Raw genomic sequence first — 14,162 nt, 5'->3', positions numbered from 1 at the left:
TTCAATACTTAGAGCATTATTATTAATTTAATAATAGAACAATGTGAAATGAAGTACATATCTATTCACTGTATTTTCTCAGATATAGCATATCCCTTAATACAAATCGTGGCCAAAATCTTAACAATGTTATCTTAATACCGAAGCTAACTCTGAAAGTAACAGTATCGTATTGTTTCAATCTAAACGACTTTTAATTTTTATATGAAAACTTTTTACGTAAATTTTATCTTTCAAAAAGAGCTATATCTCATTTTGGTGTAAAAGCTTTCTCTCTGCTTTAATTCGCATCTTAAAAAGTGGAGTTGATGTTCTATGGCGCTCAAAGTTATTTCAGTTTTTCAGATTGAAAATAATGCTTTATATTTAATGTAAAAAAATATTATAATTTTTATGAAGGCTTTCGTCTTATGACTCATTTTTGGCATTTTTGAGTTTTTAGACGTAGCGTTTTACTAAAGAAAAATAAATAATGATTGTACATTTTCTCGAATGAACGAATTTTGTAGAAAAATTAGTGCTGATTCGTTTTTTTGATTAAGTAAATGCTATTTAACTTTATCAAAGCGAAATAAATGAAACGAAGATGGAGCTTATGAATTTATGAGAAATAATATTAGACGTATAAATATATACAAAAACAGCACAATGAACATAGTACCTATATTATAAAATAAAAATTTCGTGTAAATATATAATAAAAAACAGTGAAAAGATCGTTTAAAGCTATGTATTCTTTTAGACAACTTTGAGTGTAAATAAAATAAAGAAATTATATTGCAATCTTGTGTATCTTGTATTTAGAAATTTTTATTAATACCAAACTATTGTTTTCAGTTTTCGCGATTCATAGATGTAATTAAAATTACTGTTAATGTTAAATCTCCGGTTTATGAATTTTATTTTGAATTATTACTTAGGGAATTGAGCACAATATTCAAATTTTCACGAATGACACCGTAGTCGTCCGAGTTACCACGAAAACTGTATAAAAACATGCTGTAAATGAAAATAATAAAAGCGAAATAAACACGTAAAACCAGTTTAATTAATACTAAATTTAATATGTATTTTATTCAATACTATAGATTATACGTCTGTCTCTTTATCTTGTTCCATGCAGATTATAAAACCGAAAATAGACTTTTCAACTATACGTGGTACCATGATTCGCTATAATTTTAAATAGGGTGTAAGTATGTGTTTATTATTTTATTTATTTTTATTCATTTATTTATGTACACACAGAAAACAAGACACAGTACAAAGTAATAGGAAAGTTATGTACAAAGGCACTGCTTATTTCTTTGAGAAATCTCTTCCAGCAGACCTGCGAGAGGATAATGAGAATAATAATAAAAAGTGATAAGTGTGTGTAGAACAAATAACACATAACTAAAATAACAAATACAACATGAGAATTATAGCACATACACATAGCAAATATTATAAGTAACACAGTAACACTCGTATATGCGAAGAGTATAGAACTATGATCATTCGGTTGATGAGAGATAAAAGATAGATTTAGATAGGCCAGGACTAAAATTTACACGTATTTTATTTGAACCGGTTGAAAAATGTGTACTTTTTTTTATTGCTTAGATGGGTGGACGAGCTCACAGCCCACCTGGTGTTAAGTGGTTACTGGAGCGTATAGACATCTACAACGTAAATGCGCCACCCACCTTGAGATATAAGTTCTAAGATTTCAGTATAGTTACAATGGCTGCCCCACCCTTCAAACCGAAACGCATTACTGCTTCACGGCAGAAATAGGCAAGGCGGTGCTACCTACCCGCGCGGACTCACAAGAGGTCCTACCACCAGTATAATAAAAGCTGTTAATGACAATTTTCAAGCGCTTATTAAATCGACCGCTCGTCGTGCTCATACATAAAATGTTACTTTCGCTACACGTTATCTTCTTTAAAAACGTGAAGAATTTTGTATCGATATGTGGTAATAGGATTGTGAGTCCGAACACGTCTTGGTTCAACTATGTCACGTGTCTCAACCCGGATAAAAGCAGACACGTGCTCATGCTTAATTCGCCGTATAATTTTATGAAGTATATACTAACACCTACTTTCTAAACGCAAAAGTATTGTTTTAAAAATATCGTTAGCCGCTCTATATTTTTATTTTTTTTATTTTTTTATTGCTTAGATGGGTGTACGAGTTCACAGCCCACCTGGTGTTAAGTGGTTACTGGAGCCCATAGACATCTACAACGTAAATGCGCCACCCACCTTGAAACATAAGTTTTAAGGTCACAGGTATAGTTACAACGGCTACCCCACCCCTCAAACCGAAACGCATTACTGCTTCACGGCAGAAATAGGCAGGGTGGCGGTACCTACCCGCACGGACTCCCAAGAGGTCCTACCACCAGTAAAAATCTCTCTATCTCTCTAATCAATTATTTTGCCAAGCTTAGCTTAATTACTTAATAACTAACAATTTATTAAGCCATTGAATTAAATATCAAATAAAATATTTACACAAGGATTTCAATACATTTGGTACGTTAAATTCTGTGTTTGTTATTTGAGTTTCAAATTACTCCTGAATTATCTTCTGAAACCGAGTTACCCTTTCGCGTGCTTCTGAATTCAAACACTGTGCGCTTAATTTTGACTTCGAAGTGGATAAATATTATTTACGTTAAGGGCATTAGAAGTATTTAAAATTCGTTGGTTTCGACTTTATTAGATTTTAGTATAATTTTCTGCACAACTGTTTATTTTAATGCGAAGTCTTCATGAGTATGCATATTTGAAGCAAATTAAGATATCTCCGTTGTCTTTTATCAAGTTGTAATGAGTTTTTGTTGAGTTTGCGAAATAACATTAGAGTTGCTGTACGGAAATTCTAATGCACCTCGCGACTGTATGCCCTTGACTCTTCGGTCAATGCAAATAAAATGTCATGTTAATAAGTTGCGAATTCTTAAACACGACACTGCGTATATAAAACTGATTAATTTTTTCATACAACATTTTCGGAGCGCGATATGAACCCTATTCATTTCGCAGCACGTCTTTCTTCCACTTCTTTCATAACATGTAATAATAATAAATAATAATAATAATAATAAACGTAAAAGAACTGATACCCTAGGCCCTGGGCAGACGGCCGATTCGGCTGGAACAATATGGTAAAGGTTAAATGTTTGTCGAATGACCACAAAGCTTGCGGATTTAAACAGTAAAATCAAACAAAGATAACAAAAACAGAAAGCGTGTTATACCTTAGGGCTATCTTAATTTAAATAATATTTTTAAGGTATGATATTTTATAAAATGTTTTTGTCTTATTAAATAAAAAACCTTGTATTTCACCTATTTCTCTCCAGAGAACTTAAAAGAGCTCCATGGCCTCTAGTTTCCGGATATAGAATTTATTTTGACATTGATAAAGTGTTTATTTGAACATCGTAAAATCGATCTAAAGTATTTTGATTGTGTTATTATTCGGTACCTTCGTAAGACAAAAACGATTATTTATTTAAAATAAGGTGACGTGATGAGAGGGTAATGTCGTTTATATGTAGTAAATTATCAAGCTGTAATTATCAATTTTACAAATACACAATCTGTTTTAAATCTTTCATTATCAGAATACGAACGATTAGTATGAAAACGATTGTATCACAAATAAATAATTATTTTAAGTATTTGTTTTTCCAAACGTGCACAACGTGAACAATAAATGACAGGAACAAAATGAAAACCTTTGTGCCGTTATTGTTGTATAATGAATTTAAGTTTCTTTAATGAACAGCTCGTATTTCTTATGGCTTATTTAAAATATATGTTTTTTCACAGAAGGTCGACCCGGAGCTGATCTTCACGAAACAAGAGAAGATCGGCAAAGGTTCCTTCGGCGAGGTGTTTAAAGGCGTGGACAATAGAACCCAACAGGTTGTAGCCATTAAAATAATAGACTTGGAAGAAGCCGAAGATGAAATCGAAGATATTCAACAAGAAATCATGGTGCTGTCACAGTGTGACAGTCCATACGTCACTAAATATTATGGATCATACTTGAAGGTCAGTGAAATTTTCCGTTTGCCATATTCGTTTTTGCTTAGCGTAAAACAATTTGACATGATGATAAATCGGACTCATCGTTCGAGTTAATGCGGGTGATGTTCTTCGTTATTCATTGACGCCGACGTTTATTACCTTTATGAAGACCGATAACATGTACGTGCGTATTGGAGCACATGCCGAGATTTACCTCTATGAATATATTACGTTTTATCGTGTCAGACTCGAGGAAGCCGCATCAATCACTGTCTGCGAAGTTAGGTCTCGTTATCTACGTCAGAGCTTTTGTGGAAGACGAGACAACGATCGCAAATAATGGACTTCATCTATTAAGAGTAGTAGTATTCTGAATGCTATCTATAACATCCGCACTCACGTCCGTTCGAATTTGTAGGTTCGCTGCTGAATATAAATTTGTTTTTTTTTTCTGTATATTGCGTGATTCCATTGCTCTTGTTCGGAACCGTGACGCGCTGAATAGCTTCACAGCTTCGTAGTATTGTTACCACTTACCCAGATGGAATAACAGAAAGCGTCACCGCAGTGTCGCGCGGCCATTTAATAACCAGGGATTTTAACCTGTAGTTTTATAACTGCTTCTCGATTTTCCGTTGTCTCTCTTATAATTGCGCTTGGCGGCACAATCGCTTGTAATGATACGTTTATAATGTCGTGACAGTAGGTAATAAGTTTTTTTTTTTTCGTATTGCGACAGCCAATTTGCGTATGCATGCTTGAAATTAACTGTGGCACAATTTAACTTATTGTACTATGTTCGTTACGCAACGTATATTTGAATGTCACGAAATTTGTAACTTGCAGTCGCAATGGAACGTTCACCCGATCGTGTAATTTGTTCGCGTGCTTTATTACCTGGCTGATGCCCGTCACGAAGTCTTTGAGGTCAGAACGATGCGAATACGGAACCGGTTCCTTATAATCTAGGTTCATTACGATGATTTACTTTCGAATTTATGTTTCGTGTTCGTGTGATTGTTACACGGCTTTCGTATACATATGAAAGAAACAAAAAATCATCGATGTAAGATGAATTAAAAAGTATCCCCCTGCCAAACGATCCGTATCTGATGGAACGCTCAAATCGTTGAACACTCAGGTAATAATTTCATTGACAAAGTTCATCAATCAATGTATTGCCATTCTCTTCTATGAGTACCTAACTATTATATCGACGCTTGAAAGGCAAACGTGACTAAGCGACAATAACTGCTTTATACATAAATGATAGGCAATAACCATATTCGATGCGCAAAAAATATATATTTCTAAGTCTATTAAGATAATTTCAACCCTACAGCTAGATTCTTTAAAATATAACTTTTATTCAGGTATTTCAACTTTAAATTAGTCTACTGTAAAGTTCACGCATTGTCGCTTTGTCACGTTTGCCTTTCAAGCGTCGATATGTAGACGTTTCTCGACAAGAACAAATTTGGAAACAATAAAATGTTGATTGCGTTTGATAATGGAAAGCGTTTCTAAGTCTTTTTGTATAAGTCTTCACTGGAGTTCAGAACATCGAAAATGTTTCAGTGATTCATTAAAAATGTTAATCAATTCAGTCCACCGCGCCTCTGAATTATCAAACATTTCATTAAACAATATTAAAGGCAGTACAATAAAAAAGTATATGAATGGTATGGTACACATGCTAAAAAAACTTAAAAAATATAATTGATTAAATAAGTAAAAGCCGAGTTTCGCAGTTTTTATACGATTAGCTGTAGTAAAAGTTAATTAATTTTTCCTCTGTTTCGCGTTTTTAAACCACCAAACAATTCGTCAAGCACACTTCATAACAATGTGGATATTCAATAATGTTTTTTCTCTCGTCGATCGTAATGAAATCGTTCCAATAGCCATATCATTCTGCCAGTTCTTAACATCACTTCAGGTTTTTTTAAAAATTGAAAATACATCTTTATTACGCTAGAACGTTGGCTGTTCAACAAGTCAGTCTTTATTTTGTAATGAAAGATCGATCAAGGCTCTTGTAGAACAAAATCAAAGATTAACACCTATATATATATACGAAAAGATAATTTTTCAGGAACAATTTTAAAATTAAGACTTAAAATTTGACTAGAGATCGCATTCCATAGACATAACTCCATCACTTGTCAAAACTTCATAATTTGTTGTTTTCAGTATGACGCATCGTGTCGGCTGCTGTAAATGCGTTGCCTATTGCAATCTTGACATACTTTCCAAAGCTGTCGTTATACATGCCTTACAAAATACGATGCAACGTGTTCTTTACACGCCCACTATAATACGCTATACGCTGCAATACGCTATTATATTTATCTTTAAGCAGCTGTACTAAAACAGACATTTAAAATTTCTACATTAAGAAATAATTTCATAGTTGACTTGTCGTCATATTTGAATTTCATTTTTTTTTTTGTTTATTATTTCGTTCAGCAAACAGACCGCGTCAAAGTTGCTAAATTCGGTTGAATTATAATTTTGTGTAAACATGTTACGGGCGTCAGACTCACGAATACAAAGTTTTGACATATGCGCGAGTTATGAAAAGTATGCGCACAATAATAATAATTATTAATAAAGTGGCTTCAGTATTTTTCTATGGTTTTTTGTTGTTAATTTTAGACAATTATATTTGAGACAATTATATAGCAATTACTTTTGCTATATATTGTCATGTTTATTCTATGTTTTATAATTTCCAACATTTTAAGAACGAGTGAGAACCAGAAACTGCCGTCCCGTGACTTTCGTCTTTTGAGTCCAAGGTTTTGGTCCAGTTTGGTATAATAACCTAATACCTACTGGGGAAAATATTAATCTTAAAATTAAATTTATTTAGCCATGTGAAATATGATGCCCCATAAAGAACCAAACATTTTTTAAATTTACTTTTACCACCGGACACTGAAGTTTACACGGAGATTTTTTATTTCCTTGGAATGATTAACCGTCCGACGACGTATGCCTGACATAACATTGATTGCCTCATTATTTACTCTGATCTGTTTGATCGCGAAAATCGTTTTACTCGACGGCTAAAGATAGCAAACAATTTATATTGCAACATTCACAATTTTAATAAAATTGGTTCTGCGAAAAGAGCGTTTTAATTACAACACATTTAAGCACTCTTATAAACATACTACTATGTTTAATTTTTAATTAAATTAATTTAGATGTCTGTTTGCATTAAATTTTGTACGTATTAAGCAAGCAATCATGGTCTTGGTAAAGTAATATGTATTTATAGCAGTACCTTTACAGTAAAACATTGAGTGCTATATTTATTAATAACAATATGGAATTTAAAAAAAATCATCGTTAGATAATACTAGCACTATTGCAATATGTATAGCCATAAATGTAGACGTTACTAGCATTCAACTATATCCGATAAAAAAAAATCGTCAATAGCTTGAAATCGTCGTGGCCTAAATGATACGACGCCCGCTACATTTGTATTGAGCGATGAGACTGTTCCGGTGTTCGGATCCCGCAGGCAGTAACTTTTTTATAATAAATAGCGACCCGCCCTCGCTTCGCTTCGGAAACATTAAAACACACATGAAACCAAAAAAATAAAATATTTTTTTTTTTTTAAAAAAGTAGCCTATGTTCATCAGGGACAATGTCGGCTTCTAATGGAAAAAGAATTTTTCAAATCGGTCCAGTAGTTTCGGAGCCTATTCGAAACAAACAAACAAACAAATCTTTCCTCTTTATAATATTATAGTATAGAATACGTACTTAAAAAAAATACTTTGACGGTGAAGGAATAAATAACATAGTGTAATATTTTTTACTGATCGTTAGGTGCCTTGTGAGCCCGCACGGATTGGTACCACCGTCCTACCTATTTCTGCCGTGAAGCAGTAAAGCCGTTAAGTTTTTTGGGGGGCAATCGCTGTACTGTAATAACGGAGACTTAAAAATCGTGTCAAGGTGAGTGGCGGCATTAACGTGGTTAACCACTTAACACCAGATAGTCCGTGTGCTCGTCATTCTATCTTAGCAATAAAAAAAATTAAATACACTTGGTAATCATCGCAATGGTGCAGTAATATTGATGTGATTAATAATAATACTAAAAACGAAAGATATATTTATGATCCAAGTTCTCATGGACGAAGTTCTGAAACGTTCTCAAAATCTTTGGTTGGATCATCGACCGGTTTACGTCAGTGTGATGAATGAAATTAAATGTGACGTGGATAAGTTGAGCTCGTGTGTAGAGAGAGGGTTTTCGTGGGCATAATTCCGAATGCGGATGTATGACGGAATGGGCGGACAGAGGTGAAGGACGCCGCACCGATGACTCACCAAACGTCTGCCTTTGGCAAAGGGAAAATGTCAAGATCGTATCATCTTATGTTTCCAGGTTTTTTTTTTTATTGCTTAGATGGGTGGACGAGCTCACAGCCCACCTGGTGTTAAGTGGTTACTGGAGCCCATAGACATCTACAATGCAAATGCGCCACCCACCTTGAGACATAAGTTCTAAGGTCTCAGTATAGTTACAACGGCTGCCCCACCCTTCAAACCGAAACGCGTTACTGCTTCACGGCAGAAATAGGCAGGGCGGTGGTACCTATCCGTGCGGACTCACAAGAGGTCCTACCACCAGTAAAATTGGTGCAATTAAAAGGCAGTTTTGCGCTGTAATCTGTTTTTTTTCAGTCATGTCCCAATTAATTTCTTAAGTATTTTGATAGTTACGATCCGTCGTATTAAGAAATTTATATAAAAGAAACAGCATATTTGCCTTTAAAAATAAATGTCAAGGTGCCGTTAATTCCGACATTTTTTAATGTCGTGCATAATTGTTTCATATTGAAAATAAATGTTTCTATCTACTTAATTTATTCTATGATCATAAATGGTTTTTAAGAAAGATTTAAAAAATATCGTTAGTTTCTATTCGTGTTCACAATATTTATTACATGTTACTCTGACTAATCTACACTAATTAATACTGGATCACCTATCTGATCTTATGATGACTGTAAAATGCTTTACTTATTATAAGTACCTATACACTAAACGCATTAGCGCCGCCGCCACGCCGTGACCTTCCTTCGAGTGGTGTCAGGTGTCAAGGTTCACAAACCAAATCATAACTGTCCCATAATAGAACTGGCCACGTAAGGAATGACCCGAAACGGGCGATTGTCTAGCAAAAGGGCCGCATACTGAACTTCACGACTCACAGAGAGATGAACAAGCTAAATTATATAATAAATATGACATTTTTTTATTGCCTTTGTAGACAGACAAGCATACGGCCCAACTGATGGTGAATGGTTACCGTCGCCCATGGACTTCAGCAATGCCAGGGGCAGAGATAAGCCGCTGCCTACCGGTTAATACTACGACATGTTTGATATGATTGTGGATATGATGAAGAACTTTTGTTTTGTATGTATTCTCAGTGAGATTCAGTCCGTCCTTTATTTTGACTGCAATGCGGACCGGGCGCGGTGACGGCATAGGAGGGACCCGAATCGTTTCTGAACTTAGAAGGTTAAGTTCCAAAGCTTACAATTTACTTATTGGATTGTTCTATTCAAATCGATTTACACTTCATAATTGAGTAGAAAGTTAAGGTCTCTGATTGTTTCATAAAAAAAAGACCATTATAAATCTTGAAACAATTACGTACGAACCGAAGCAATGACTTTGTAAATGCTTTGCACAAGTCAGTTATTATTAATATCACCGTGTTCAATAGGATGTAGTCAAGTTTATGTTTCCAACGAAATTAAGTTAGTACCAAGCTGTGTCTCGTCGCACAAGTTTGTTTTCTTTTCTCTTCAGGGTTCAATAACTTTCATCTTATTGGTTTTTTGTTGACATTTAGATGGTATCTTGTATTGAGTAAACGGCTTACAAAGAATAAATTATATTAACTGACAAAAGGAAATCTCTCATTTGATTCGTCTTTCGATTGATCTCGAACCAAAAAAAAAAAAGAAAAACAATGTGGAATGTGGAGTTGAAAAATAAACATTTAATTTTACTAGAGGCCTCGCAGTAGTCGAAATTCGACTATAACTGGAATTGTAAGTTTGTACACTATTATAATTGTATTTTATACTTCTATAATCACAAATTTCGCCAAGGCTACACTATAAAAAATATTAATAAAGACAAACAATATTTAATCTATTCTCAATTTGACACAGACGTCAAGAACAAAAGTTTGACAATAAATAGTATACATGCGTGTGTGCGTCAAATACATGGTATGTAGTGTGTGTAATGTTTTCTTTATTGATTTAATGTATCTTTTATGCATTCTTTTAAAAAAATATTAGCATTGTGCACTTCTTCTCTGTATTCTCTATAAGTGTGGAAAATTTCATACTCCTCCGTCCGCGCAATTTTCGTAAAAAGGGATACAATGTTTTTACTTCACGTATTAATATATAGAAGATATTTAATTTTATATTGTTGTTACTTTAAGAATATAAATGCACATAAACGTAGAATTGACTGTTCGTACGACAAGCTCACTTTTGCCCAACTTCAATCGCTGTGCATGTAATAAAATAGATTTTGTAAATTGCTGACAATTATAACACCTAGTCTCTGTTGAATATTGCCTGCCATCATAAATTAATTCCATTAGCGCCATTCACTCGTTAGCTTTTATACAATTTGTCGACGTATTTCCTCGCTTTTTACCAAATTACGTTTTGATTTGCCGCCCTCCCTTCGGAAGAGTGATTTTCAATGACTAATGGCGGTCCTAATTTAGGATGATGCAACCCAAATGAACGCCCGTAAACAGCGTGTCGTTTTAAGATTTATTTGCTTCTTATAGGTGTTTGTGGACGATGTTTTACTTTAAATTAAATGATTAAGATATATGTGTTATTATTGATAGCTGAGTCCCGCGGCTATTGTCGTACCGCGGGTGACGCCGCGGGGCGAAGCTAGTCTAAAAAAGTAGCCTAATCCTTATATCATCAGCTACCTATTAGTGAAAGTCTCGTCAAAATCGGTCCAGCCGTTACAGAGATTAGTCGGAACAAACAGACAGACAGACAAAAATTGTAAAAAATGTTGTTTTGGTGTATGTACCGTATATATATTCATATGCATGTAGTAAAAAGCGGTTATTTTAATATTACAAACAGACACTCCAATTTCATTTATATGTATAGATTATAAATTATTTAATGAGTACTATTTCATTGCTTTGATAGAAATGTTAAAATTTCCCATATCTTTAAGGTAACATTTTTTTTAATATTCTGTTTTTCTTGATTATGACTTGGTTTGTAATCAGAGGACTAACACACATTGAATGATTAAAATTAAACTTATTATTTAAAGAGAAAAGTGATTACAATTTTAAAAACCTAACCATAAGCCTTGTGCACGAATTTGACATTGCCCATAGACATCCACAACGTAAATGCGCCACCCACCTTGAGATATAAGTTCTAAGGTCTCAGTATAGTTTTATTTATTTATATACTTTTATCATTTTTCAAATGGCGACTAGTTAATTTTATTACAATCATTTAATGTGTAATTCGATAGTTTTACGGCTTAATGATATTATAAAATTGATAAACGCAATTGTTGCCTACTTACAATTGTTACTATTTTATATAGTTATTGTAATATAAGGAAATTTTTATAAATACACGTTATTAATCGCGTGATGCTTTGGGTAAATGCCGCCGTCCTATCTCTATTTCTGAAGCGAGCAGATCATGCGATCCGCTTTAGAACTTTATCTGTTTTATTACACTAGTTTTATTAAAACTAATATTCGCCCAATGGTCGAAATTCGACCGCATTCACCGACACTTTAAGATTCATTTTTTTGTATTACATTTTCTGTTATTATATCTATTATTATATTATCAAAATATAAAAGATACTCGAATTATCTTTTATTGAACTGTCTATATCTCGTCAGTACTCAGCAAAAAGATCGGTTGAGGGATAAAGAAAATGGTACAGTGCGGTCTCGTCTTGCCTTGTTTGTTTGTTTGTTTGTTTGTTTGTTTATTTATAATGTTTGCGTATCATATTAGATTAAAAACTTAACTAAGTCTATTGTTACCCAATAGGTTTTTTTTTATTGCTTAGGTGGGTGGACTAGCTCACAGCCCACCTGATGTTAAGTGGTTACTGGAGCCTATAGACATCTACAACGTAAATGCGCCACCCACCTTGAGACATAAGTTCTAAGATCTCAGTATAGTTACAACGGCTGCCCCACCCTTCAAACCGAAACGCATTACTGCTTCACGGCAGAAATAGGCGGAGTGGTGGTACCTACCCGTGCAGACTCACAAGAGATCATACCACCAGTAAAAAAGGTAGCTTAAGATGGGTCGAGATATTCACGAATCCATTAACCGCCTCAACACCAGGTGGATCTTTGTCTACCATATAATATATTTTAAAAGAAATATGTAAAAACTGTGTGGTATATTTCTCAAACTCTTACGTTGCCACTGTTACGGTCCGTCGGATATTTTGGGTAATATTATCTTTATACCGTGATGTCCCCCGCCTAAGCGTTTTCCCCTTAATCCTCGTAAACCCTCAACCCGGTTGCGTCATTGCAATGTGTACAAAGGAAGCCCTATCTCGTCGTTTAGATATGTTTCCAGCGAGAAAATTGGAGCTTATTAGACCTTTTTTGTTATAGCTAAGAGCGTAGGCAACATTTTTCAGGTCGAAACAGGAATCGCGGTAATTTCGGGTTCAATCCTTGGCTTTATTTTCTATAAAAAATAAAAAATATTCGGGGAAAACGTGTTTCTGAAGTGTAATTTCAACTTTAGTCCTGTTTTAAGTGTAAAGATTTTATGACGATACTCGAGTGTAATGGCACGCAGCTTTACATAAAACCTTTTGGTTTCCTTTTTTTTGATACCACTGAATAATAGTATTCTTTGAGAGAGGGAGAGAAAGAGAAAGAACGTGAGAAAGGAGACATCTGTATTCGCAATAAGATTGCCTGTTCACTGTATTGTGATGTTACATATTTTATTTTTCCATTTATGTCCTATAAAGCGTACCAATATAATGAAATCTATCAGCGAGTAGAATAGTTTCGGTAAAACCTTGAGTCACTCTTAAGACAGTACACATAACACTGACAATGCTAAAGGCATTGGTACGCCTCTGCTTACTATAAAATTCTCTCTTAAGGCTTTAGGCTTGTTTTAAGTGTCGTACCGTTACATAAATTGCATAGGGGAAATTCATTATAATTTTTATACGTACATAGGTGTCAGTTAAGATCGCTGAAAATGGAATAGATTAGAGCTGGGTGATACCAGATTACAGGGTGTACTTCTACTTCTTTGGTAGTTAGTTTGATGATTAAGACAAATGTAGGTGGTAGGACCTCTTGGGAGTCCGCACGGGTAGGTACCACCACCCCGCCTATTTCCGCCGTGAAGTAGTAATGCGTTTCGGTTCGAAGGGTGGGGTAGCCGTTGTAACTATACTGAGATCTTAGAACTTATATCTCGAGGTGGGTGGCGCGTTTACGTTGTAGATGTCTATGGGCTCCAGTAACCACTTATCACCAGGTGGGCTGTGAGCTCGTCCATCCATCTAAGCAATAAAAAAATAAAAAAGGTACTACATATCTCCATTATATCTTTAGGTATCCAAGTTTCTCTACATACTCAGGGAGTCTAAACAATCTGTGAGATCGCGATCATCAACGATTCGAATGGGTCGTCATTGTTTGGAACGGGAGCAATCGATATTTTGGAGCATCAGTCCACAGGTTTTCTCCGCGTAGTCATTTACGATTGTATTACTAAGCTAAGCTGCTACTTTATGGTACCCTTCGTAATTAAACTATGACCCGCTAGAAATCGGTTAATCTCATTGACCTAATTGAGGGGGTTGACTAATTGATTTTAGCTTTCACCGTTCACTTAACTTGATGGATGCATTTGAGATTCGCATCTATCCCTGAGCTCTCGCGGTGTTAAATAATTCAAATTAAGGAAAATGTGTCTTGAATTTTTGGTCGTAATAAAGGTTTTTTTTTTTCAATCATCAAGTAGAGTTATCAATAATGCAAACCTGTCCAGTAAAAGATATATG

The 14,162-nt window shown here is 34.5% G+C and overlaps 1 protein-coding gene across 2 annotated transcripts in view; it reads left to right on the top strand.

Moving 5' to 3' along the window:
• Positions 1-14,162, top strand: part of LOC101739321 (serine/threonine-protein kinase 26) — a 91,261-nt gene that overhangs the window by 24,054 nt on the left and 53,045 nt on the right. For both annotated transcript variants that reach the window (XM_038021825.2, XM_038021824.2), the window contains exon 2: positions 3,831-4,055. In XM_038021825.2, the coding sequence (XP_037877753.1) occupies positions 3,831-4,055 (225 nt within the window). The remainder of the gene's footprint in view (positions 1-3,830; positions 4,056-14,162) is intronic.

Source organism: Bombyx mori, chromosome 4 (assembly GCF_030269925.1).
Source record: "Bombyx mori chromosome 4, ASM3026992v2".
NCBI lineage: Eukaryota > Metazoa > Arthropoda > Insecta > Lepidoptera > Bombycidae > Bombyx > Bombyx mori.
Note: the sequence above shows the minus strand (reverse complement) of the source record. Positions and strands in the feature narration are given on the sequence as shown.